At 32.1% G+C, this 27,641-nt stretch overlaps 2 protein-coding genes across 2 annotated transcripts; both read left to right on the top strand.

Annotated features, from left to right (window-relative positions):
• The first annotated feature begins 1,404 nt into the window (after nt 1–1,404).
• Nucleotides 1,405–7,801, top strand: LOC18107148 (cysteine-rich receptor-like protein kinase 10). The gene is made up of 6 exons (XM_052445393.1): nt 1,405–2,324; nt 2,474–2,627; nt 2,714–2,904; nt 3,034–3,244; nt 3,747–3,984; nt 7,612–7,801. Exons 1-6 carry the CDS (start codon nt 1,551–1,553, stop codon nt 7,799–7,801), a joined length of 1,758 nt encoding a protein of 585 aa, XP_052301353.1. The 5' UTR covers nt 1,405–1,550.
• A 4,377-nt stretch (nt 7,802–12,178) lies between these two features.
• On the top strand, nt 12,179–27,318 carry LOC18107154 (cysteine-rich receptor-like protein kinase 10). Its single transcript, XM_052445577.1, has 7 exons — nt 12,179–13,130; nt 13,238–13,288; nt 13,401–13,579; nt 13,703–13,913; nt 14,403–14,640; nt 26,455–26,605; nt 26,715–27,318. Exons 1-7 carry the CDS (start codon nt 12,326–12,328, stop codon nt 27,009–27,011), a joined length of 1,932 nt encoding a protein of 643 aa, XP_052301537.1. The 5' UTR covers nt 12,179–12,325; the 3' UTR covers nt 27,012–27,318.
• The last annotated feature ends 323 nt before the right edge of the window (nt 27,319–27,641 follow it).

The raw sequence follows: 27,641 nt of genomic DNA on the forward strand, positions 1-27,641 counted from the left end.
TGGACCTAAGCACATTGGGCTCGGGCATGGTAGCTCGAGCCCACAAGGGTGTTAGGGTGCACACTCACCACCAAAAATACTAGGCAGCATGCCCAATAAGGATGGGTGTGTCATAGCTAGCCTCGTAAGCATGTCGCACCCATATTGGAGACACGCTTAGCCTCATAGGCATGTTGCGCCCATTATTGGATAAAAAAAATAGATCTAGACGCGCTGTGTGCACCTAAGCACATTGGGCTCGGGCATGGTAGCTCGAGCCCACAAGGGTGTTAGGGTGCACACTCACCATAAAAAATGCTAGGCAGCATGCCCAATAAGGATGGGTGTGTCATGGCTAGCCTCGTAAGCATGTCGCACCTATATTGGAGACACGTTTAGCCTCATAGGCATGTTGCGCCTAGATGGCGGGCTCAAGCTTTCATGCTTGAGCCTAGGCGCATGCCTAGCATGAGCTTGGTTACCATATCTAAACCCATGTATCTTGATAAAAGTTGGGCTCAAGCCATAGCCCAAATGAATTTTTTGGACTTATTGAGATTTTTTTTTAGGTATTTTTTTTAAAGGTTTTTTAGCCATTAAATTTGTATCCATCACCCTCTATGTTAATTACCTACCACGAGGACACAGGTCCCAATCCATGTGCTGTAAAATAATCTGCACCCTTAACGTGGAATTTCATGATTAATTTCTTCAAAATTGAATGGTCATGGGCAAAACTTTAATACCATATCCTATCCTGAACTTCACTACATTAATCCAACTACTGACTTGTGACCCCGAATAAATTACTCTGAAAAATAACAAATATATGAGCCATTTCGTGTTATATATACCGATTTTGTATTTTGTTAATCAAATTTATTGATCATGCATCTAATTGATAATTAAGAACAATTTAAATAATAGATCGGTTATTATCAAACCCAATAAAAATGCACACATAGATACAAATTTTACATAGATCAGTTAAATATATAGCTGGAATACAAAGAGATAAAAAAAAAATCTCTATCAATTTATAGAAAATTTCAACCTTATTCTCAGAGCATCCAAATATTATAGTGCATACACGCAATAGGACAAAATGGAATAGTACATTATATATAGAAGCAATAGTACCACACTCAACAGTATCCGGAAAAGGCCCCATGTATTTATATCAGAATTTAGCAGTATAAGCCATACCGCATGTATTTGAACTAAGCAAATAGTATTTAAATCCATACTCAACAGGATTAAAGCAAAAACATATTTAATAGTTTTCGTTTGTGTACTAACTTATTCATGGTCAATGCTCAGGCATGCAATTTTTAATACAAGATCTTCCAGGAAACGACAACACCCTTTCGCAGCATAGCAGCAATTTCTACATCAAATTACAGTGTCACAGTTTTGTTGACCGAGTTCTTACTAGAAAATGCCCTTCAACTACACTAATGTGATTCCATAATTGATTGTTTTTCTCTATAGATGATTTTTAAGAAAGGTGTACGAAGTCAGAACATTTCCAGGACATGATGCATTTCCAGTAAGAAATCAAAAGGCAAAGTATGGGTCATAATTTTCTCAGTGATGCGAACACCATTCAATTGCTTTTGTTGTTGTACTTTTCCATTGCCACCCTTTCGCAGCATAGCAGCAATTTTCTCACTCATCCACCCTACAAGTTTTGCTCAAACACATCTCTTTACGAAGCTAATAGTCCATTTCAAAACAATCTCCAGACCCTCATGTCTTATCTTGCCTCAAATGCTTCTGTGTCCAATCAATATCATGCCTATGCTGGAAATGACCCTGATATAGTCTATGCTCAATATATGTGCTACAACTACATCGAAAACTGCAGTGCCTGCATATATGCAGCATCACAAGATATCATGCAACTCTGTCCAAACAATAGAAATGCAACTGTATGGGAAGAGCTGTGCCAGTTGCGCTTCTCGAATAAAAATTTCATAGGCCAGCTTGATATCTCAGGAAACATTCTCTTAGCTAATAAAGAGACGATTGAAAATTCAGGACAGTACATATCAGTAGTGAACGAAAAATTTAGTAATCTTACCAAGAAGGCTGCTTTTGACCCCACGCAGAATATGTATGCTACAGGAAAATTAGCCTTATCGGATATAGACACCCTTTATACTCTGGGGCAGTGCACTACAGATTTGTCATCTCACGATTGTAATACATGCCTTCAGGTTGCCATACAAAATATTTCAAGTTGCTGCTATATCGGTCGAGGGCAACGGCTTCTTAGTCAGAGTTGCTATTTTAGGTTTGAGTTATACCCATTCTATGAAGGCACAGCTGATTCGGGTAAGCATGTATATTTTCAATATATTACAAACAAGTCATACAAAATTTGCTTCGCCAATCTAAGATAGTTCAAAGTTTTTTTTTTAGTGTATAATTTTCCAATAGGGGAGACATTGACGATTTTGAAGATTGTCCTTGGATTGCCAATCTAAGATAGTTCAATGTTTTTTTTTTAGTGTATAATTTTCCTATAGGGGAGACATTGACGATTTTGAAGATTGTCCTTGGAACTTGTATACCAACAGTTGTTCTTGCATTTCTCACTGCATCGTGTATCATCTACTTTCGGCGAATAAGAAGAAAAGAAACAGGTTAATCCATTTAACTGATTGGCTCGCCACAAAAAATTGGCAAATTCTGACATGCTGATTACAAAGAACTGTTTTGTCATTTGCAGATGAGGAAAAAAGTCACCTTGCTTTCTTACAGGAACTGAGAAAATCTAGCGGATCGACATTCGCAGAAGGTAATAAGGTGAGTTCTGAGGAATTACCTTGGATGATGGACCTGAGTGTTATAAGAGCTGCGACAGATAACTTCTCTGTTTCAAACAAGCTTGGACAGGGTGGATTTGGCTCTGTTTACAAGGTAAACAATACTTCAACATTATTCTTTATGTGTCTTCAAAGGATTTTAGAGAAATTTTGTTAAATTAAAAAATTAATTGCTTACATACAACATTGAAAAAATGACCTCGTGTGTTCTATGGTTTTTAAGGGGATACTAAGCGATGGAAGCGAAGTTGCAGTGAAGAGACTATCAAGAAGTTCGGAGCAGGGCGTAAAAGAATTCAAAACTGAAGTTCTATTAATAATGAAACTTCAGCACAAAAATCTTGTCAGGCTGCTTGGTTTTTGTGTTGAAGGAGAGGAAAAGCTCCTCGTCTATGAATTCATGCCTAACAGCAGCCTTGATGTTTTTCTTTTTGGTTAGTTGTATATTTCCTTTATGGTTTTAGTAATGTTTTAAATTTGAATCTTTTGTTGGCAAATATTTAGAAGTAATAATACGCTTAGCTATTTTTATTTTTTTTAATATTGAAGATTACGGTTCTGTTTGATTGCTAATGTTCAAGTAGCTTTTACAAATTAATTTAAATTATTTTTTAAATTTTTATTTATAGAAAAGTCATAAATATATAACTTTTTTGGAATAATTTTTCTATGAAAAATTTATTAGAAAATTAAGTCAAAATTTTGATTTAAACAGAAGTTGAAATTTTTTATTTCTAACTTATTAAATTTTTTTTGCATGAAGTCACTTTTACCAATTACATTTCCAATTTAAAGTCATTTTAACTCATTTCTATTATAACTTAATTATATAAAAAATAATTTTTGATTCATGATTTGAAATGACAAGTTAATTTTTATAAATAAGGTCAAATGTATTCTAAATATCATTTTATTTTGCTTTTGATTTGATGGTAGATCCTACGAAACGAGCAGAACTTGATTGGAGCAGTAGAATTGATATTATAAATGGAATTGCAAAGGGAATGCTTTATCTTCACGAGGATTCTAGGCTTAGAATCATTCATCGAGACCTAAAAGCTTCTAATGTATTGTTAGACAATGAGATGAATCCGAAGATTTCTGACTTTGGAATGGCAAGGATTTTTTCAAGTAATGAAGACGAAGCCAATACTGCTCGAATAGTAGGAACATAGTAAGTGCTCTTTCACTTTGGAATCTTTTTCTTATAATTGCCTAAAAATATGAAAAACCTCTACCTAGTCTCATAACTATACAATGAAAAACTTTAAACTAGTCTTAAAAATATTCTTAATTGGTCCCTTAAGGATTAAGTTTCAAAAAATTTAAACTATCTCCTTCACTATAAAATTAATCATCACTATAACTAAGAATAGTGAATACTATGGTGATTCATTTGAGAATTTTAATTGAGATATAAGTTGTTAGTTGCAAACTGATGTTGGCAAAAGACAACGAGTTGCAACTGAGTTTTTGACCAAGTCTTGCCGGGTCAACCCATCGGGTCAGCCGGGTCACACCAGGTTTTGAATTTTCCTATTTTTTTTTAAACCCAACCCAATTCCAGCCCCGGGTCGACCCGCCGGGCCGGGTTTCAAAACTATGATAATGACAAACCATTTTTCGTACCTGCAACTTGTTGGTTTGCTTTTAGACTTTTAAAGATTACATCTTGAATGTGTAGTTTAAGAATGCTCCATATGATGATGAGAATTGTCTCTAAATAGAGTTGAGTATGATTGTACTCTTACCCACTCTTTTCCACTTCATGTTGTGTCTTTTCCTCAATAAATTAGAGTTACTTATATTTAATAGTAGTATGTATAAGTAAAGGGGTTAATGGTTATGCCTTTCATTAGGAATAAGCAAGTGGAAAAGTTTTAGGATGTTTTTGTATAGCTAGAATGACCTTAGTGAGTGTTTTTATCAATTAGGTTATTTATTAATGTTCTAGAAGGGTTGATGCTTATATGGTAGGGAGATCTATCTCTCTCGTGTCTTAAAGTTTCTAGGTTTTCAACTATGAAAAAACTTTTAAATATATATAAAAAAGAAGAGAATTAGCTTTTATTCATTTTTTAGATGACACCATTAATGGTGTCAAGAAAAAAAATACTCCATTAAGTTTTGGTTTTCCTTTGTGGTATAATGGGCTTGGATTTGTTTTTTCCTTTTCTTTTTTGCTTGGTCTAGATCCATGGTTTTTTGCAAGGCAAGTCCTTTTTGAGAGTAAAGATCCCTCTAATACTTAAATTAGAAAAATAAGAAGAGAAATAAAATGTATAAAGGGATAAAATAATAATAGAGTGTGTTTAGGTGTTTATGTAGGAGTGTGATTTATTGTTTTTTTCTAAAATATGTTGTCCTTTATACCTATGATCCTTGTATATTTACATATATTCAAACCACATGAGTTACCTATCATAGGAGTAAAGGTGTAAATCTATCATGAAATTAGAGTTATAAAATTATTTATAAGAGCAATCATGGTAAACTATTTGATTTATCATATATCACCATGAAATTATTTTGTAATATGAATGATTGAAGTAGGCACCCATCATATTGACTATGAAATAGGTAGTCACCCATTCTGTAAAGCAGAATTTAGGGTGGCACCCGTAATGAAAACCTATAGGATGAGAATTCAAGTGTGCACCCATACTAACAAGAGGATAAGGGCGGTGACATTTCAGAGGTGTGACCTTCATGAAAGCACACATAAGCCTATTAATTTTATTATTTTAGATGGACTTCTTTTTGTTTATTTAGGCTAAAACAATTGAATCTAGTCGAGCCTTTCTTCTCTCTCCTCTCCTCTCCTTTCCTCTCTTTCTCTTCTTCATTTACTTTCCCTCGAGCCTAATTAGGACAGAGGTATTGGGCCTTATCAGGCATTTTTTCTCTCTTTTCTCTTTATTTTCTTCCTATGGACCTGGTTGAGCCTTTCTTCTTTATCTCTTATTTTTTCTTTCTTTCCTTCCTTCTTTCTTTCTTTCTTCTCCTTCTCTTCTTATTTTTCCTTTTTTCCTCTCAAGCCTGGTTGGGCTAAAGATTTAGTTCTGGTTGGGCCTTTTCTTCTCCTTTCTATATCCATCATTTTTTTCCTTCTCTCTTTCCCTTTCTTTTCTTCCCTCTTGCTAGGTTGGTCTCATCTCCTTTTCTTTTTTTTTCTTTTTTTCTACTATTTTTTTCCTTTTGTTCCCCTTAGGCTAAGTGGTTGGGCCATTCCTTCTCTTTTATTTTTTTTTCATTTCTTTCTTCTTTCTCTCTATCTCTTCCCTTATTTCCCTTGAAACAAGTTGGGCCTTCTATTTTTCTTCATTTTCTTCTCCTTCCTTTCCCTTTCTTCACCTTGAGCCTCGTGAAGCTGAGGGTTCCTTTTATAACGACCTAAATTTTTAATACAATTTTTATCTTTTTAAATGTCATCTTACTAAAGTTGTTTTTTTTTATATAAATCACTCACATCACTCTCTAGGCTCACACTTTTGGAAGAAATCACCACTTTTTTCAAGAAAATAAGAGAAATAGAGCTCATCTCTTCCTTTAACTGTTTTTGATTGCTACAGTAACCAACGGAGGGATTTGTTTACTTATTTATGACAATGCAATTAATAAGTCCATGTGTTATTTTTCTATATTTTTGTCCGACCATCATCACTCTCGCAAGACCTTTCTAAACTTCAATTAATCAAAAATTTTAACCCAAAGATATAACAATATTTTAGGATATTGCTTGTACAATTTTACACATAAATCTGAATTCATGTACAATTTTATTTACTTAAATTGTCAAGATTTTCAAACTAATTTATTGGAGACTTTAATCCCTATTCATAATAAAAAAAATCACTTAGATTTCCTCTCTTTTCGGTTAAAAAATTATGTGATTGTACATAGATTTTATACTAGTAGTTAGCGTTATTTGTGTATAAAATTATACATTAATTTGTTTGGAATTCCCTCATATTTCTTTAAATATTTTCACACTAAATTTGCAAAAACTATTTTTTAAAAATAATTATTTTACCCAATCAGGAAATTTGCATAATTTATCACTAGTTAACATTTTACATAGCAAAATTATTACTTTAATTTCATCTCAAATTTAAATTAAATTAATAAGAGTTTTTATCCCAATTTTTCTTCTTAATTATCATTTCTCCAACTACATATTTCCTTTTTTAACCTTGATTCATCAATTTTAAGGTCAAGGTTTACACCTTTCGGCTTGTTTCACTTTTTTTTTTCCCTTTCTCCTCTCCTCTTTTTCTCCTCGGACCTAGTTGTGCCAAGGGTTTATGCCTAGTTGGGCTCTTCATTCTTCTTTTCCTTCTCTCATTCTGCTCTTATCATTATTCGCTAGGACCAAAATGGGCCTTCCTTCTTCTATTCTTCTTTCTTCTCCCATTTTCCTTTTCTTTGGGCATGGTTGGTTTTATCTTAACGCAATTTTGGGCTCAAGTGGGCTGGTGTATTTACTTCGGGATTGGAATAGCTGGTGTATTTTGACCCAATCACAAACAAAATTAGATAAGTGATTAACCCACAAATCTTTGATTTCACATTAATCATTTCAATGTGGTAGTATGATAAATCATGGTATTCAAATTATGAGAGGGACAAATTCGATTTCATATTATCCAACTTCATCATTTCCAGCCTTAGAATGTCGCTTCCCCGTTATACATCTGAACACCAAGGATTGACTTTTTGATAAGAGTTTCCTTCTGAACAATTTAACAAATGATTCATTTTTTTAATGTCCTGAACATTTATTTTTCCCCTCTATGAACAGTGGATACATGGCACCAGAATATGCGATGGAGGGATTATATTCAACCAAATCTGATGTTTTTAGTTTTGGAGTTCTCTTGCTTGAGATCATAAGTGGGAGAAAGAAAGCTGGATACCACCAATCAAAATGTGCTCCTAGCCTCCTGGCATACGTAAGTTTAATTTATTACCTTAAATACAACAAAAACTAGCTTAAAGTGGCCCTGCTGTTATTGATTGACGGGACAACAATGTTTTTTTTTACTTTCTTAATGTCAAAGCAGGCTTGGCAATTATGGAACGAAGGAAATAAAACAGAGTTGATTGATCCAATGCTGTCTGATTCATGCAATGCAGACGAATTCTCACGTTACATGCACATTGGTTTATTATGTGTTCAAGAAGATGCTAGTGACAGACCTACCATGTCATCTGTTGTCTTAATGCTGCAAAGCCAAAATTCATTTCTTCCCCAACCTGAGCGGCCGGCTTTTGTGGGAAGATTCATGGACAACCTAGAGGCAGCTGCTAGCAATTTCTCTGTCAATGAAATGACACTTTCTGATGTTGGTCCACGCTGATGAAATAGTGTAGTAGCTCAGTACTTTGATTGAAAGAGTTTTATTGGTTGGTACAGTGAATCTCCCTAGTTCCACTTGGTAGTGGATCCTCCACTTTTGTTTATGATAAAAAAATAACGAGAGGAGCTTAAGGATCCTCTTCTTTGCAGACTCCATCCAAATGTTTAACTATTTAACCTTTAAACATAACAAAGTGCAATTTTCTTTGTTTTGGAGGAGGTTAAATGTTTCTGTTTTTTTTTTTTTTTTTGCTTCTTCTTCTTTTTTGTAGGTTGCCAAGTGTAGTAATTGCTATGTTAGTATCTATATTGAAGTTGAAGTCTCGTTTTGTTTTGTGTTTTTTTTTTTTTAAATAAAGATTGATTACAATTGTTTTTTTAATTGATACAGTAACTCGGTGACTAGCCATTTCAATCCCGACCTACCTCACTTAATTCCAAATCAAAACATGCTCGATAAAGAAAAATTAGAGGCAGAAGAAGAGATGTTTTTTTAAGAGAGCAGAATAGGACAAGATGTTTTAGTAGAATTCCGAATTTATTGTTATTTGTAACGTGAACACACACAACTTACATACTACTGCAGTGGTCTTCTCTTTTAAATAGAAAAGTATGGAAACAAGGTCTTGGATAAGTATAGTGATAAATCATGTATAAAGGAAAGCTTTTAATTATGATTCCTCAGTAGATCCACCGTGCCAAAGACGAGGATCTAATTGATTATATTGAAGAGTGTTTATTGTAAGTGTAATTGTGTATACTCATTTTTTTACTATATCCTAAAAATATGTAATTTACATGAATGCGTGAAAACTAGTCAAAAATACGCTTTTAAAATTGAAAAAAAAAAGATTTTTTATCCGGCTAACATATTGGATTTTAGTCTGCTCTGGTTACAAAGACCAGCCCCCGTTGGATCGGTTGCCACTTGTCAGTATGGTGTAGCATGGATTGCTCCGTTTGTCTAAGCGGTAGCGTTTGTGTTTTTTAAAAACACACTGAAATATATGTTTGGTTACCACATGTTACAAAAATTTAAAACGTGGGTCCCACCAGTAAAATGAGGCAGGACCGTGATTTTAGAGAAGCAGTAAAATACTGCTTTTTTACAAGTTCAATCCAGAGATAACAAAGATGGGAAATTACCGACTTATCCTCTTCTCTGTTATTGCTCTTCTCGTCCATTCTTTGCATTCATTTCTCTTCACTGCGCACAACAACCATTCAGGAAACAATTACTGCTACACAACCAACAACAATTAAAGTGATGGCTGCGTCTCTTTATTCACATTCGGTTGTCATTCATTTTGCCTTGACAACAGAAAAACAAGAACAACAGCAACCCATTTTACTGCAATCAACAACCCTTAAACATGGACATTGGACGTGCTTCATTCAAACTCCATAGCTGAAATTCCCAACGGGTTAGTTTGTCTTCACTACTCTGATCTTCTGTTAGTTAATTTATATGTCCTACTGACACTGAACCTGGCTAGCCCCCCCCCTCCAATCCCTTGGCTGAACCTTCTGAGGTCGTGACGACTTTCCGCGGGTCTCTCATCGAAATGAGAAGCTAGCAAAATAACGGTTGGTGTGCAGTCAACTAACGACGCCTCACTCTGTCCTTTGTAGTGAAACGTAGATGTAGAAAGTTATGTTTATTGCAGTGACCAATCTTTAGACAAACAGATCTGTAGATTTCCTTTGATAAATCAACTGTTTTTACTCTTGAAAGTTTAAATTGCAAATGTTTCATTCATTTCTTTTTATCAATAGAAACGGAAGAAGAAGAGCAAACCGTGTTCCTGCAATCAACAACCCCAAAATGTGTGTGTGTGTATGATAATTAATGTTTTTTTTTTATTTTTGAATTTACAAAAAAATATTTGTACTACTTAGTTGATTCGGGATATCCTAATGAATATGGATTTTTAGGTCTATATAGAGGTCACCATAACATCAAATTGAGCCATAATTTTTTAAATACTAGGACACCACATGCCTTCGCGAATGAATTATGTACGTGATGGGATTGCTGCAAGTTTAATGACACAATTATAAATTATTGTTCTAATATGTTTAGGTCTCTTTGCAAAATTTTAATGGTTGTAAGATTACTTTTTATGTAATTGTTTATTAATATTATGAATGAAGTTCTTTTAGGTAATTATACCATAACATCAAATTGAGTCATAATTTTTAACCAAACACAATAAATTACTTTTTGTTCAACCTCAATTTCAAACACAGTTTTAACCAAATATATATTTTTCCAAACCAACCATTGACTAAAAATATTTTTTATAAAACTATTTTTTTCGAATCACAACTACAACAGCCATCGCAATACCAAACACACACGTAAACAAGAAAACTTGAACAATACAAACCCTTTTAGTCAAACCCACAATCAATATTCAACAACAAAAAAAATCATTAAGTTGACTAATCTATAAATTTGTATCTAGGGGCTGGGACCGGGGGCAAATGGGGTCCTGAATCTCTGTAAAAAAATTATTTTTTTTAGGATTATATATATATATATATATATATATATATATATATATATATATATATAAAACATCAAAAATTCAAGTTTTGACCTCTTTAAAAAATTATTGTAGTTTTAGTATATTGTTACCTGTCTTGGTAGCACAGTGGTTACAGCCTACAAGTGTTAGTTAAGGTTAAAAAACATTAAATTCGGGTAATATTCTAAGGTAACATTAGTATATCACATAGGACCTTCCTGGAAACTACACCCTACTAATAAGTCCCTATCAAAATTCAGAATTAATTATCCAATATAGTTTTGTTGACCACTTCAAGTCCTTTCTTTTCTCTAATTTTTTTTGTTTTTGTTTTTATATGCAAGCAAATCCTTGCAAAAAAAGGAAAAATATGTGGTGAATTAGGATTCCACTCCCTTTTAGAAAATAAACTTTTTACATGAAAATATATTAATTTTTTTAATTTTTAATACTAGCATATTAAAAATATTAAACAAAATTAATTTGATAACTACCGCTCGTATTCCTAAACATTCACTACAACCCTAGCATGAATTTGGTTACCATGTCTAAATCCACCAAACTTGATAGAAGTTGGGCTAAAGTGTCATCCTAGCCCAAATGAATTTTTTTGTACCTATTGAAATTTTGTTTTAGGTTTTTTTAGAGTTGTTTTAAGCTATTAAATTTGTATCCATCACCCTCTGTGTTAATTACCTACCACGAGGTCATAGGTCCCAATCTATGTGCTGTAAAATAATCTGCACCCTTAACGTGGAATTTCATGATTAATTTCTTCAAAATTGAATGGTCATGGGCAAAACTTTAATAACCATATCCTCTAAAGAAAAACTTCACTACATTAATCCAACAATTGACTTGTGACCCCGAATAAATTACTCTGAAAAATAACAAATATATGAGCCATTTCGTGTTATATATACCGATTATGTATTTTGTTAATCAAATTTATTAATCATGCATCTAATTGATAATTAAGAACAATTTAAATAATAGGTCGGTTATTATCAAATTCAAACCCAATAAAAATGCACACATAGATACAAATTTTACATAGATCAGTTAAATATATAGCTGGAATACAAAGAGATAAAAAAAAAAAATCTCTATCAATTTATAGAAAATTTCAACCTTATTCTCAGTGCATCCAAATATTCTTGTAGCACATGATCTCGCATGCTGAAATGTTATAGTGCATTCACGCAATAGGACAAAATGGAATACTACATTATATATAGAAGCAATAGTACCACACTCAACAGTATCCCGAAAAGGCCCCATGTATTTATATCAGAATTTAGCAGAATAAGCCATACCCCATGTATTTGAACTTAGCAAATAGTATTTAAATCCATACTATGGTCAATGCTCAGGCATGCATTTTTTAATACAAGATCTTCCAGGAAACTACAACACCCTTTCGCAGCATAGCAGCAATTTCGACATCAAATTACAGTGTCACAGTTTTGTTGACCGAGTTCTTACTAGAAAATGCCCTTCAACTACACTAATGTGATTCCATAATTGATTGTTTTTCTCTATAGATGATTTTTAAGAAAGGTGTACGAAGTCAGAACAGTTCTAGGACATGATTCATTTCCAGTAAGAAATCAAAACGGCAAAATATGGGTCATAATTTTCTCAGTGATGCGAAGACCATGCTTTTGTTGTTGTACTTTTCCATTGCCAACCTTCTTAATCTTGCTTATGCTGATCCACCCTACAGTTTTTGCTCAAGCACATCTCCATATGCAGCTAACAGTCCATTTCAAAACAATCTCAAGTCCCTCATGTCTTATCTTGCCTCAAATGCTTCTGTGTCGAATCAATATCATGCCTATGCTGGAAATGACCCTGATAGAGTCTATGCTCATTATATGTGCTACAACTACATAACATTTGAAAAGTGCAGTGCCTGCATTGATGCAGCATCACAAGATATCATGCAACTCTGTCCAAACATAAGAGATGCAGCTGTATGGGAGGAGCTGTGCCAGTTGCGCTTCTCGAATCAAAATTTCTTAGGCCTGCTTGATTTCTCAGGAAACATTCCTTTATCAAATAGAAAGACGATTAAAAATCCGGAACAGTTAGTATCAGCAGTGAACGAAAATTTCAGTAACCTTACCAAGAAGGCTGCTTTTGTTCCTGCGCGGAACATGTATGCTACGCGAAAATTAACCTTATCGGATATAGACACCCTTTATGCTCTGGGGCAGTGCAGTACAGATTTGTCATCTCACGATTGTAACACTTGCCTTCAGGTTGCCATACAAAATATTTCAACTTGCTGCTATATCAGTCGAGGGGCACGGCTTCTTAGCCGGAGTTGCTATTTTAGGTATGAGTTATACCCATTCTATGAAGGCACAGCTGATTCGGGTAAGCATGTATATTTTCAATATATTACAAACAAATCATACAAAATTTGCTTCTCCAATCTAAGATAGTTCAATGTTTTTTTTTAGTGTATAATTTTCCTGTAGGGGAGACATTGACGACTTTGAAGATTGTCCTTGGAACTTGTATACCAGTAGTTGTTCTTGCATTTCTCACTGCATCGTGTATCATCTACTTTCGGCGAATAAGCAGAAAATAAACAGGTTAATCCATTTAACTGATTGGCTCGCCACAAAAATTGGTAAATTCTGACATGCTAATTACGAAGAACTGTTTTGTCATTTGCAGATGAGGAAAAAGGTCACCATGCTTTCTTACAGGAACTGAGAAAATCTAGCGAATCGACTTTCGCAGAAGGTAATAAGGTGAGTTCTGAGGAATTACCTTGGATGATGGACCTGAGTGTTATAAGAGCTGCGACAGATAACTTCTCTGTTTCAAACAAGCTTGGACAGGGTGGATTTGGCTCTGTTTACAAGGTAAGCAATACTTCAGCATTATTCTTTATGTGTCTTCAAAGGATTTTAGATTGTTAAATTAAAAAATTGCGTACTTAAATACAACATTGAAAAAATGACATCGTGTGTTCTATGGTTTTTAAGGGGATTCTAAGCGATGGAAGCGAAGTTGCAGTGAAGAGATTATCAAGAAGTTCGGAGCAGGGCGAAAAGGAATTCAAAAATGAAGTTCTATTAATAATGAAACTTCAGCACAAAAATCTTATCAGGCTGCTTGGTTTTTGTGTTGAAGGAGAGGAAAAGCTCCTCGTCTATGAATTCATGCCTAACAGCAGCCTTGATGTTTTTCTTTTTGGTTAGTTGTATATTTCCTTTATGGTTTTAATAATTATGTTTTAAATTTGAATCTTGTGTTCGCAAATATTTAAAAGTATGAATATGCTTAGCTATTTTTCTTTTTTTCTTTTTTTTAATATTGAAGATTAGGGTTCTGTATGATTGCTAATGTTCAAGTATTAACATTAGCTCTTACAAATTAATTTTAATTATTTTTAAATTTTTATTTATAGAAAAGTCATAAATATATAACTTTTTTGGAATAATTTTTCTATGAAACATTTATCGGAAAATTAAGTCAAAATTTTGATTTAAACAGAAGTTAAAATTTTTTATTTCCAACTTATGAAATTGTTTTTGCTTGAGGTCACTTTTACCAATTACATTTCCAATTTAAAGTCATTTTAACTCATTTCTATTATAACTTAATTATATAAAAAATAATTTTTATAAATAAGGTCAGATGTATTCTAAATATCATTTTATTTTGCTTTTGATTTGATGGTAGATCCTACAAAACGAGCGAAACTTGATTGGAGCAGTAGAATTGATATTATAAATGGAATTGCAAAGGGAATGCTTTATCTTCACGAGGATTCTAGGCTTAGAATCATTCATCGAGACCTAAAAGCTTCTAATGTATTGTTAGACAATGAGATGAATCCGAAGATTTCTGACTTCGGAATGGCAAGGATTTTTTCAAGCAATGAAGACGAAGCCAAGACTGCTCGAATAGTAGGAACATAGTAAGTGCTCTTTCACTTTGAAATCTTTTTCTCATAATTGCCTAAAAATATGAAAAACTTCAAACTAGTAAAAACTTTAAACTAGTCTTAACAATATTCTTAATTGGTCCCTTAAGGATTAAGTTTCAAAATAATTTTAAAAAAATTAAACCATCTTCTTCACTATAAAATTAATCATCACTATAACCGAGAATAGTGAATACTATAGTGATTCATTTAAGAATTTTAATTGAGATATAAGTTGTTAGTTGCAAATTGATGATGGTAAGAAAAAAAAAATCTTCTATTGAGTTTAAGCTTTTTTTGGTGGTTTTAATGGGTTTGTATTTTTTTTTTTTTTTTTTAGCTTGGGTTTGATTCGAGATTTGCATCAATCAAGGAAAATCCCAGTAAAGATTCTTTGATATTAAAGTTAGAAAACACAAAAATAAATATATTATATAGATAGAGAAAAAATAGAAGTAGCTAGAGTGTGTTTAAATGATTGTGTGTGAAAATGATCTGTTGTTTTTTGAAAAATATTGTTCTTTATACCTGATGATCCATGGATATTTATATATCTTCAAGCAACATGAACCCTATTGTAAAACTATCATGAAAGTAGGGTTGCAAACCCTCTCATAGAAGCAATCATGGTAAACTATTTATTTTATTATGTATCACCACACAATTATCCTAGAATGGTTGAAGTTTGTGCCATCCTATTAATTATGAAAGATGAAGCCATCAATTCTTTAAATTCCAAGTGTCACATGTAATGATAACCTGTAAGACGACAATTCAAGTGTGAACCCATATTAATAAAAGGATAAAGGTAGTGATATTTTAGGGGTATGACTTGACTTTCACAAAAATAAATATAACCAAACTAATTTTTTAATTTTGGATTAATTATTTTTTTCTTTTCTTTTTCTTTAGGCCAAAGGCATCGTGTTTGGTTGGTTAGGTCTTCTTTTCTCTCTTTTCTTTTCCTGTTTTTTCCTTTTAGACCTAGTTAGGCCCTTCCTTTTCCTTTATTTTTTCCCCTTTTTTTCCTCTTTTCTTTAAGTCTAGTTAGGTTGACGATTTGGGTCTAGTTGAGCCTTCTTTCATCTTTCTTTATTTCTTTTCATTCTTATTCTTTTCTTTTATTTCCTTACTTTCCTTAGGCTTGATTAGCCCTTCCATCTCAATTTTTTTTCTATCTTTCTTCTCTTTCTTTCTTTCTCTTTTCATTCTCCCTTGTGATTGGTTGGATTAAGGGTTTAGGCTTTGATTAGGACCATCCTTATTTTCTTTTTCTTTCTTTTTTTTTTCTTTCATTAGGTCTGATTAAGCTGACGGTTTAGTTCTAGTTAGGCCCTTCCTTCTTATTTGTTTTATCTCTCTCTTTTTATCTTTCTCTTTATCTTTTTTTTTCCTCGTGCCAGGTTAGGCTGAAGACTAAAGCCCTCTTAGGCCTTTCCTTTTTTTTCTTCTCCTTCCCTTCCTTTTCTTCCATTGGGATTAGTCACACCAAATATTTGCCAATTGGGCTTTCTTTCTCCTTTTCTTCTTTCTTATTTCTTCTTCATCTCTTTTTTTCTTTTAGCTTTGTTGGCTAGTTTTATCTTAACCCAATTTTAGGCTTGGGTGAGATTGTGTATTTTGACCCAATCAGTTGCCCCTATTCATTGAAAAAACATGGATATATTTTTAAGATTGTACTAAAAGGCATTTTTCATTCAAAACAAGAGACATATTCAGGATAGAAAGAGAAACTCAAGTAAAGCATGAAAAAATGGTGAAGAGGATAAAGAAATTTTAAAAAGTAGAAAGCTTTTATGATAATGAAGAAGAGGAGGTATATGTTCAAAATGATAGGAAAAAGGTTGCACGTGTTCGGGAGGAACACCATGCAACTTTTTCAGAATAGCATGATTGTTATTGGATTGTCATTCCAAAAGTGAGCATGTATCCTTGTCATTGAATTGTAATTTCAAAGGAAGCATGTGAGCATGATGTTTATCCTTGATTTCTTGTCATTTAGCATATATGTTCTTTTCATTTTAGAGAGCATGCATGTAAGATCATGTTTGCTTGTCATGGACTTGTCATTTATAAAGTGTGAGGAAGAGCTTAATGAAGAAGAGTTTGAAGAAATGAAGAAGCATAAACATTACTAGTGAGAAGTCGGCTCCTCATAAGAAAATAAATGGATCTAGATCAAAAGTTCTTAAAACATCCTTAACGCCTACCTCTCATCCTTCAAATAAAGAGGATATTATGATTGAATGACATAGTAGGCAAAAAAACATCATTCCTTTTTCACATGGGCTTTCTTGGATAAATTATGTGACTGGACCTAGTTTTTAATTTATAAAGTCATTATTCAAATTTCATCTTGTTATTGAGTTTATAAGGATGGAGGAAGAGAGGAATGCTATGAAAACCATGTTTAAAGATAATCTATTTTCCAATCATTAGAGATCATAGTATGTACACCATAAATGTTCTTACATGATTATCCTTATTTCCTAAAAATATAAAGTAGTTAGGTAAATCCAACTTTCTTCTTATCTAGCGCTTAACATGAAGTTGTCCTTTTATATAAGTATGTTTGATGCCTATGGTTTGTTGTTATCTTTTCTTTTCATACTTTTAACTTTTTTTATAGTTTTTAAATACAAGCTTTAGCTTTGAACATGTAGGAAGCTGAGATGGAGCACACAATCAGGTCTTTGGATGTAACATGTAAATATTATCATTGGTGTTAATATTTTAAATAGAAATAAGCATAGATCGATGAGAAGCTCTATGACCTACATTAAACTCATCATATTGTTTGTCAAGAAAGGGGTTTTTTTTGTTACGAAGATTGCATCTCTTCATGCATAAAATATTTAAGTTAGGTAAGAATTGGTTGTTTATAAACAAAGAATTAAGAAGTTGATGGAGATTTTGGCTAAGGCTCAAAGTAATATGCATCAGTTTTATATGTTGGCTCTTATATAAACTAAGTGTTCATACATGTTAGCTCTTATAGAAAATCCTATTGAATTTGAGAACGTATATTAAAGGACTCTTGCTTTTTGGACTGTCATAGAAGACAAGATAGTAAACATAATGAGTGTCTTTTATTTTTATAACTTGTCTATGAATTTTATCATGGAATTTTCAATGTTATTCCACCCAAGTGAAATTCTAGACTTTAAAAAAATTTACCTTGGAGGGCCTAAGATGTTGTCCAATGTTGGTATTTAGATGACGAGCCTGATAATGGCAAGGAGATCCAATGATAATTTTAATGAGTAGTTCATATGTTTCTTATGATTTTTATTTTGAACTTATAGTTATTTGACTTGTTTCTATATCATGAAGTTATTAAATTTGTATCAACTATTAACCATTTTAGGCTTTGTTTTTCAATAAACTCTACATCTTTTTTTAAAAAAATAGATAGAGGAGATCTCTAAGAATATAATACAAATGAGATTGATTTTGGATATTTTCCATTCATTAGAGAAGTATATTACTGGTATTACATTTTTAGATGATCTAAATGCCATATATGTGGGAGAATTTTTTCTTTCATGTCTTGGAGATGATAAGTATTAGCTTTGACTATGCTAACGACCTTATAGTGACCATCCTATTTAGGGATAGCTTGCATTTTATCTCGAGGCTTCTCATTACCTCTAATTTCTTCAACACCAAGTTTTTTTATTTTGAACAATTTATTTCTAACTTTTTTATTTCTAACTATGGCATTATGGTATCATGTTATTTCATGCCTAAACACTTCATTTCTCACAAGCATTACTATAACAGTCCGACTGTACGACTTGATCAATGTTAAAAGATCCCAACATAACCTCTTAATTTGAGGTTAAATTTTGTTTTATTTACCAAAAATTCGGCAGAGTTTCGTTTGCATTTAGAACATCTCAAGTTATCGATTATTATCAATTTACTCAATCAACCAATCATCACAAGGTCCCATAGTTCCAGACCTTACATCAAACATCATAATTCAACACCTTATACAATCCACACAATATATATATATATATATATATATATATATATATATATATATATATATCCTACGAGTAAGTTCAATATGAACATAGTCCACATATCATATCATAAAATTTAAAAGAAAAGAAATACTAACATGTAAAGAAAGCATTTACAACATAATAAGTGTTCTTAAACATTTCAAAAGGGTTAATTACAATATAACTAAAATACTACATGTTAAGCTGAACTTTTATAAATACATCAAGGTTTACACAAAAGTATATTGCATAAATGCGTTAATTCTCTTTTGTTTAAGTTAAATATTTACATAAGCTTAACAAAGTAGAGTCCTAAACTAATGATCTTCCTGGATATTTGATGGACTTGTTACATAAATAAACATATCATTATGTTGATAAAGAATATATATATATATATATATATATACATATATATATATATATATATATATATATGCTCATGTAATGTATACGAATGAAGTATTAATTTTCTATCGGATCCATAAGAATTCTAACAGAGAACTTATATTTTGCTTGTAAATCTTTTAAACCCAATTAGCACTCATTTGCATATTCTTAATTTGAATACTCTTATTTACTCTTAAAATTCATCTCCCGACAATCCTATCACGGATGCCATTAGCCGAAGCTAATCTTGTAATTCATCCCCCGACAATCCTATCACGGATGTCATTAGCCGAAGCTAATCTTGTAATTCATCCCCCGACAATCCTATCACGGATGTCATTAGCCGAAGCTAATCTTGTAACTACGCTAGACTTTATTTACACTGAGCATGATATTTATTATAATTGCATTCACCAGAAGAATTTTAAATTGTATAAGTACAAATAGGAGGAAAATCATGCACCTTCTCCGCCTGTCTCACGACCTCCCCTAACAGAAGATCCAATCCTGGTGGATCCTCCTGAATCACAAGGAAGTTTTTGGTTATGATTCTTTCAAGCCAATATTATAGAGAATCCATATTCATCCATTACTCATATGTTACTTTCTATGCATGTTCATTTCCTCTTAATAACATACATACATATATCATGTATATTTTCAGAGTTAGTATCTCAATGTGCAAGTGTTTGTATGACTCAATTCTTTTACATTCTTACATATAGTATTCATGTGAAAGTCTATTATTAATGTCTAACTTTGAACTATTATTATCCAATTTTTAATTGTTACTATCCAACTATTACTGTTTAGACATTGAATTGTTATTGTTCAACTGTTACTGTCCAACCATTACTGTCTAGACATTGAACTATTATTGTCCAACTGTTACTGTCTAGACATTGAACTGTTACTGTCTAGATATTTAAATTGTTATTGTCTAGACATTGAACTGTTATTGTCTGAACACTCATCAAATTTTTAACTATATCTAAAGTTCTAAAACTCCATTTTAAGTGAGATCAATCTCGTTAGAAAGTTAAGACACGAGGCTATAAATTCTCTGAAGGAAGGAGAACTCAGTTCTGCCCCCAAGATAGTCAAAATTGCTCATCAACTAATCAGTCCTACTGCCCTGCATAATCAGTCACGACTCATTCTCGGTTGGTAACCCATAACTAGAGTTCTATATCTCCAAATTGAGTAAAACTAGTTTCCTTAGTTAGCTAACATTCAATCTACAATTTCTATAAAGGAACCCGATCCTAATTCCCTCATCCTCCTATTCAAAATCTCACGGAAAGTTAGGAGATAAGTCTGTCCAGATTCGTCACCCTCTTCACTTCACACAATACTTTCATAAACTACATACCACACATGAATCAACTTAATTTTAACAATAAATATTTTTTTCCTAATTCATGTCTGAGAACCCTAACTTATAATTCAATATCAAGGCATCAATTTATTATCGAATTTACAAATGAATTTTTAAGATCATGTTTAAAACACCTTACCCGGTAGGAATTAAGATTTTGAAGTTCAACTAGTTGAAGATTTTCAACTCCCTCCTTTCTTTTCTTCTTGTTTAATTTTCTTGTTAATCCCTTGCACACAAGTGTTTATCTCATCTATATACCCTTAATCTTGGATGGGTTTTTGAAATTTTAGTGTTTCTCTATTGATTTTGCAATAAATGAATTTTTAAGATCATGTTTAAAACACCTTACCCGGTAGGAATTAAGATTTTGAAGTTCAACTAGTTGAAGATTTTCAACTCCCTCCTTTCTTTTCTTCTTGTTTAATTTTCTTGTTAATCCCTTGCACACAAGTGTTTATCTCATCTATATACCCTTAATCTTGGATGGGTTTTTGAAATTTTAGTGTTTCTCTATTGATTTTGCAATAATGGGTACAAAACTCCCTATTTTCTTTCCTTATGGTTCCTGCAGATGTTTTTTGTGAGGAGAGGGTATTTATACTCTATAATTTCCCTTATTTGCATTTAGGCCCCCTTTTTCCTTTAAGTGTATTATTCTCTTCAATTAAATCCAACCCTCAACAGTACCGGGTTTATTATAATGTCTCGAATTATTTCACCCGAAAATTTATATTCAAAAATTTCTGAATTCCTGTTTTTATTTAACCATATGCATGAATTTCTTCACTTTTATTTATTTATTTTTTTCCCGGGGCTTACAATTACTAATTGGGCTTCCTCTATTAGATCTAGGTTTGCTTTGATTTCTCATTCATTTCCCTCATTAGAGAAATACAACTCTTGATAATTTGGGCATCTTAGTTCTACATGTATGACTGCCTCTATACTATAAGTTAGAAGTAAAGGTATTTTTCATGTGGTTTTCTATATAATCCTAAAAGCTTATCGGATTTCATCTAAGAGTTCATATGAATCTCTTTTTTTTCTTCTTTTTTAGTCCATTTATGAGCCCTATTTGTCCTCTAGTTTAAGGGTGAGAGATGAAGAAAAATTAATGTTTAGTGTGATGTTTCTAACATTGTTCTCGTAACTTTTTATTAATAAATTGATTATTATTGTCAGTAATAAGAACATTTAAAAGCCAAAATCTATAAATGATTTTTTTCTATAAAAATGAAATAACTTTGTTAGTTTTATCTCTAGAATAGCTTTGGCTTCCATTAATTTGATAAAATATTCCATAACTACCAAAACAATTTGGTTTTTTCTTAATGCTTTAGAAAATAAACTTGAAATTATCATTCTTCACTAGGAAAAAAGCTATGGTGTGGTGATGGAAATCATCTTAGTTATTTGGGGGGGGTAAATAGTACTTACTTCCCATAAGTTTTTTTTTAATTTCTATTAGAATCATCTCCTACTAAAATTCGACCTAGGATCCTATTAATTTTAGGCAGCGCCTAAAAGAAGTGTTGAATTTCTACTTTTTGTTTTTGTTTTCCCCTTTTTGTTGATAAATTATTGGATACATTCCTTAGTGATTAGCCTTTGTATCTCTTTTTTAAGAGTGTAACAATCCTAGATATCCTGTCCCTTTTCTTATGGAGTATATAATATTTTTTAGGGTTACATGTATCAATCTTTCCCTTTATTAAAGATGAGTAATGTATAAAGTCTTTTTTCTTTAATAGCTACTAACTCTTCTATCTAAATGTTAAGTGGTGTTTAAAAAAGAGGTCATAAGTTCAGGGAATACTATGTAACTATGAATATGTCCCTACTTTTTAAAAGCTTTATTATTGCGAGGAGACTTATGATAGTTATGATATTCATCTTATTATCTTTGGAGCTAGGGATGACTTTATCTAGCAACAATGCCTTTTTTACTAAAATATTGTTTTGTATCACTTACTTAACTTTAATAAGAGTTTGACTTGGAAAGGATTTTTACCATTATAATTATGTACTCTATTGCTTATAGCTTTAGTGACAACTAACTCAAGCAAACCCTCGACTTTAAGAATTTTCCTGTTGAATATTTAAAATATACGCTGGTACTATTTTTTTTCATTAAAAGACAACAAACAACTCATCAAAGCTCTTTTTAGAGAATATGCTTATGTTAAATCATGTAATGAGTTTAACTCAAAGATTGATGGACTCAAGATTGAAGCCAAATTATAGGTCATGATATCATGCATGAATAGACTCATATAACATTATCGGAAGGATCTTACACATAGTGTCATTATCCTGTATTAAAAGTTCTAGAATACTTTATACATTTTATACATATTTCCTTAGGTTTGTAAATCTATCGTAGTTATCTAAGCTCATCTTTACAAACATAAAGTCCCAAGGCATATTAATATCCAATAACCTTTTACAAAGTAAAGAACCTACCACCTTGGGATTGCATTCATACTTAGTGTATAACAATGGACTTAGTGTATAACAATGGAACTCACTTCATGTTGGGGCTTTTCTATTCTGGATTGTTAAAACATGATTTTCTAATAATGAGTAATGGTGATAATGACAAACCATTTTCATACCTGCAATGTGTTGATGAGAATTTAAAGATTACACCTTGAATGTGTAATTTAAGACTGCTTTTTATGGCGATGAGAATTGTCTCTAAATAGAATTGAGTATGATTGTACTCTTACCTACTCTTTTGCACTTCTTGTTGTGTCTTTTTCACAACAAATTAGAGTTACTTGTAAGTAATAGTAGTATGTATAAGTAGAGGGGTTGGTGATTATGCCTTTTATTAGGAATAAGTGAGTGGAAAACTTTTAAGATGTTCTTGTATACCTGGGATGAACTTAATGAGTACTTTTATCAATTAGGTTATTTATTAATGTTCTAGAAGGGTTGATGCTCATATGGTAGGGAGATCTATTTCTCTCATGTCTTAAGGTTTTTAGGTTTTCAACTATGAAAAAACTCTTAAAAATATGTAAAAAAAAATAAGAGAATCAGCTTTTGTTTATTTTTTATAGACGACACCTTTAATGATGTCAAGGAAAAAAAATACTCAATTAAGTTTTTATTTTCCTTTGTGGTATAATAGGCTTGGATTTTATTTTTTTTAGTTTTGGCTTAGGTTAGGTCCATGTTTTTTTTGCAAGGCAAGTCCTTTTTTAGAGTAAAGATCTTTCTAATGCTTAAATTAGGAAAATACGAAGAGAAATAAAATGTATAAAAGAATAAAATAATAGTAGAGTGTGTTTAGGTGTTAGTATAAAAGTGTGATTTATTGTTTTTTCTATAACATATTGTCCTTCATACCTATGATCCTTATATATTTACACATATTCAAACCACATGAATTACCTATCATAGGAGTAGAGTTGTAAATCCAGCATGAGATTAGAGTTACAAAATTATTTATAAAAGCAATCATGGTAAACTATTTGTTTTACCATATATCACCATGAAATTATTTTGTAATATGAATGATTAAAGTAGACACCCATCCTATTGACTATGAAATAGGTAGTCGTCCATTATGTAAAGCGGAATATAGAGTGGCACCCATAATAAAAACTTATAGGATGAGAATTCAAGTGTGCACCTATACTAATAAGAGGATAAAAACGGTGACATTTCAGAGGTGTGACTTTCATGAAAACACATATAAGCCTATTAATTTTATTGTTTTAGATGGAGGCACCTATAATAAAAACTTATAGGATGAGAATTCAAATGTGCACCTATACTAATAAGAGGATAAAAACGGTGACATTTCAGAGGCGTGACTTTCATGAAAACACATATAAGCCTATTAATTTTATTGTTTTACATAAACCTATTAATTTTATTGTTTTAGATGGACTTCTTTTTTGTTTTTAGGCCAAAACAATTTGATCCTAATTAAGCCTTTCTTTTCTCCCCTCTCTCCTTTTTTTTCTCTTCTTCCTTTACTTTCCCTCGAGCATGATTAGGCCAAAGGTATTGGGCCTTATCGAGCCCTTCTTCTCTCCTTTCTCTTTATTTTCTTCCTTTAGACCTGCTTAAGCCTTTCATTTTTCCTTTATTTTTCTTTTTTTCTTTCTTCTTCTTTTCTCCTTTTCTTCTTTCTTTCTTTCTTCTCCTTCTCTTCTTTTTTTTTCCTCTCGATCCTGGTTGGGCTAAAGATTTAGGTATGGCTGGCCCTTGCCTTCTTCTTTCTATTATCCATCTTTTTTTCCTTCTCTTTTTCTCTCTCTTCTTCCCTCTTCCTAGGTTGGTCCCATCTCTTTCTTCTTCTTTTTTTCTTTTTTCTTCTCATTGTTTTCCTTTTGTTCCCTTTATGCTAAGCGGTTGAGTCATTCCTTCTCTTTTATTTTTTCATTTCTTTCTTTTTTTTCTCTTTTTCTCTTTATTTATTTCCCTCGAGTCAGGTTGGGCCTTTCATTTTTTTCTCCTTCCTTTCCTTTTCTTCACTTTGAGCCTCGTGAAGTTCAGGGTTCCTTTTATAACGACTTAAACTTTTAATACGATTTTTATCTTTCTAATTTTCATGTTACTAAACTTGTTTTTCTTTATAAATCTTAACCTTATACTTGTTTTTTCCTACTAGAAATCACTCACATCACTCCCTAGGCTCACATTTTTGGAAGAAATCACCATTTGTTTTTTAAGAAAATGAGAGAAATAGAGCTCCTCTCTTCCTTTAGTTGTTTTCAAATGCTACAGTAACCAAGGGAGGGATTTTTTACTTATTTACGACAATGCAATTAATAAATCCATGTGTTTTTTTATATATATTTTTATCTGACCATCATCACTCTTGCAAGTCCTTTCTGAACTTTGATTAATCTAAAATTTTAACCCAAGATATAACAATATTTCAGGAGATTGTACAAGTTATGCATAATATTGTAAAACTGGACAATAGATAATCTTACACATAAATTTGAATTCATGTACAATTTTATTTACTTAAATTGTCAAGATTTTTAAACTAATTTATTGAAGACTTTGATCCCTATTCATAATAAAAAAAATTCCCTTATATTTCCTCCCTTTTTAGTTAAAAAACTGTGTGATTATACATAGATTTTATATTGATAGTTAGTGTTATTTATGTGTAAAATTATACATTAATTTGTTTGGAATTCCCTCGTATTTCTCTAAATATTTTCACCCTAAATTTGCAAAAGCTATTCTTTTAAAAAAATTATTTTACTAGATCAAAAAAATTATGTAATTTATCACTAGTTAACATTGCGTGTACCAATATTATTACTTTAATTTCATCTGAAATTTAAGTTAAATTATTAAAAGTTTTTATCCCAATTTATAACAATTTTTCTTCTTAATTATCATTTCTCCAACTACGGATTTCCTTATTTAACCAATTCATCAATTTTAAGGTCAGGGTTTACACCTTTCGTCTCCTTTCTCCTTTGTTTTTTGTTTTTTTTTTCTCCTTCTCTTTCTCCTCTACTCTTTTTCCCCTCGGACCTAATTGTGCCAAGGGTTTATGCCTGATTGGGCTCTTCGTTCTTCTCTTCCTTCTCTTCCTTCTCTCATTCTGCTCTTGTCATTCTTTACTAGGATCAAGATGGGCCTTCATTCTTTTTTTCTTCTCTCTTCTCCCATTTTCCTTTTCTTTGGGCGTGGTTGGTTTTATTTTAACGCAATTTGGGCTCAAGTGGGCTGGTGTATTTACTTCGGGATTGGAATAGCTGGTGTATTTTGACCCAATCACAAACAAAATTAGATACGTGATTAACTCTAGAATCTTTGATTTCACATTAATCATTTTAATGTGGTAGTATGATAAATCATGGTATTCAAAATATGAGAGGGACAAATTCGATTTCATATTACTATCTTCAGCATTTCCGGCCTTAGAATGTGGCTTCCCCATTATATATTTGAACAATGAGGATTGACTTTTTGACAAGAGTTTTCTGAACAAATGATTAGTTCTTAATGTCCTGAACATTTATTTTTCCTCTCTATGAACAGTGGATACATGGCACCAGAATATGCAATGAAAGGATTATATTCAACCAAATCTGATGTTTTTAGTTTTGGAGTTCTCTTGCTTGAGATCATAAGCGGGAGAAAGAAAGCTGTATACCACCAATTAAAATGTGCTCCTAGCCTCCTTGCATACGTAAGTTTAATTTATTACCTTAAATACAACGGAAACTAACTTAAAGTGGCCCCGCTGTTATTGAGTGACGGGACAACAATGTTTTTTTCCCTTCTTAATGTCAAAGCAGGCTTGGCAATTATGGAACGAAGGAAATAAAGCAGAGTTGATTGATCCAATGCTGTCTGATTCATGCAATGCAGACGAATTCTCACGTTACATGCACATTGGTTTATTATGTGTTCAAGAAGATGCTAGCGACAGACCTACAATGTCATCTGTTGTCTTAATGCTGAAAAGCCAAAATTCATTTCTTCCCCAACCTGAGCGGCCGGCTTTTGTGGGAAGATTCATGGACAACCTGGAGGCAACTGCTAGCAATTTCTCTGTCAATGAAATGACACTTTCTGATGTTGGTCCACGCTGATGAAAAAGTGTAGTAGCTCAGTTTATTGGTTGGTACAGCGAATCTCCCTAGTTCCACTTGGTGGTGGATCCTCCACTTTTTTCTATCATAAAAAAATTACGAGAGGAGCTTAAGGATCCTCTTCTTTGCAGACTCTATCCAAATGTTTAATTATTTAACCTTTAAACATACAAAGTGCAATTTTCTTTGTTTTGGAGGAGGTTAAATGTTTCTGTTTTTTTTTTCTTCTTCTTTTTTGAAGTAGGTTTGCCAAGTGTAGTAATTGCTATGTAAGTATCTATATTGAAGTTGAAGTCTCGTTTTCTTTTGTATTGTTTTTTCTTTAAAAAAAGAAGATTGACTACAATTGTTTTTTTTTTAATTGATACAGTAACTTGGTGACTAGCCATTTCAATCCCGACCTACCTCACTTAATTCCAAATCAAAACATGCTCAATAAAGAAAAGTTAGAGGCAGAAGAAGAGATGTGTTTTTTGAGAGAGCAGAATAGGACAAGATGTTTTAGTAGAATTCTTACTTTATTGTTATTTGTAACGTAAACACACACAACTTACATGCTACTACAAAGACGAGGATCTAATTGATTATATTGAAGAATGTTTATTGTAAGTGTAATTACTATATCCTAAA

Source organism: Populus trichocarpa, chromosome 11 (assembly GCF_000002775.5).
Source record: "Populus trichocarpa isolate Nisqually-1 chromosome 11, P.trichocarpa_v4.1, whole genome shotgun sequence".
NCBI lineage: Eukaryota > Viridiplantae > Streptophyta > Magnoliopsida > Malpighiales > Salicaceae > Populus > Populus trichocarpa.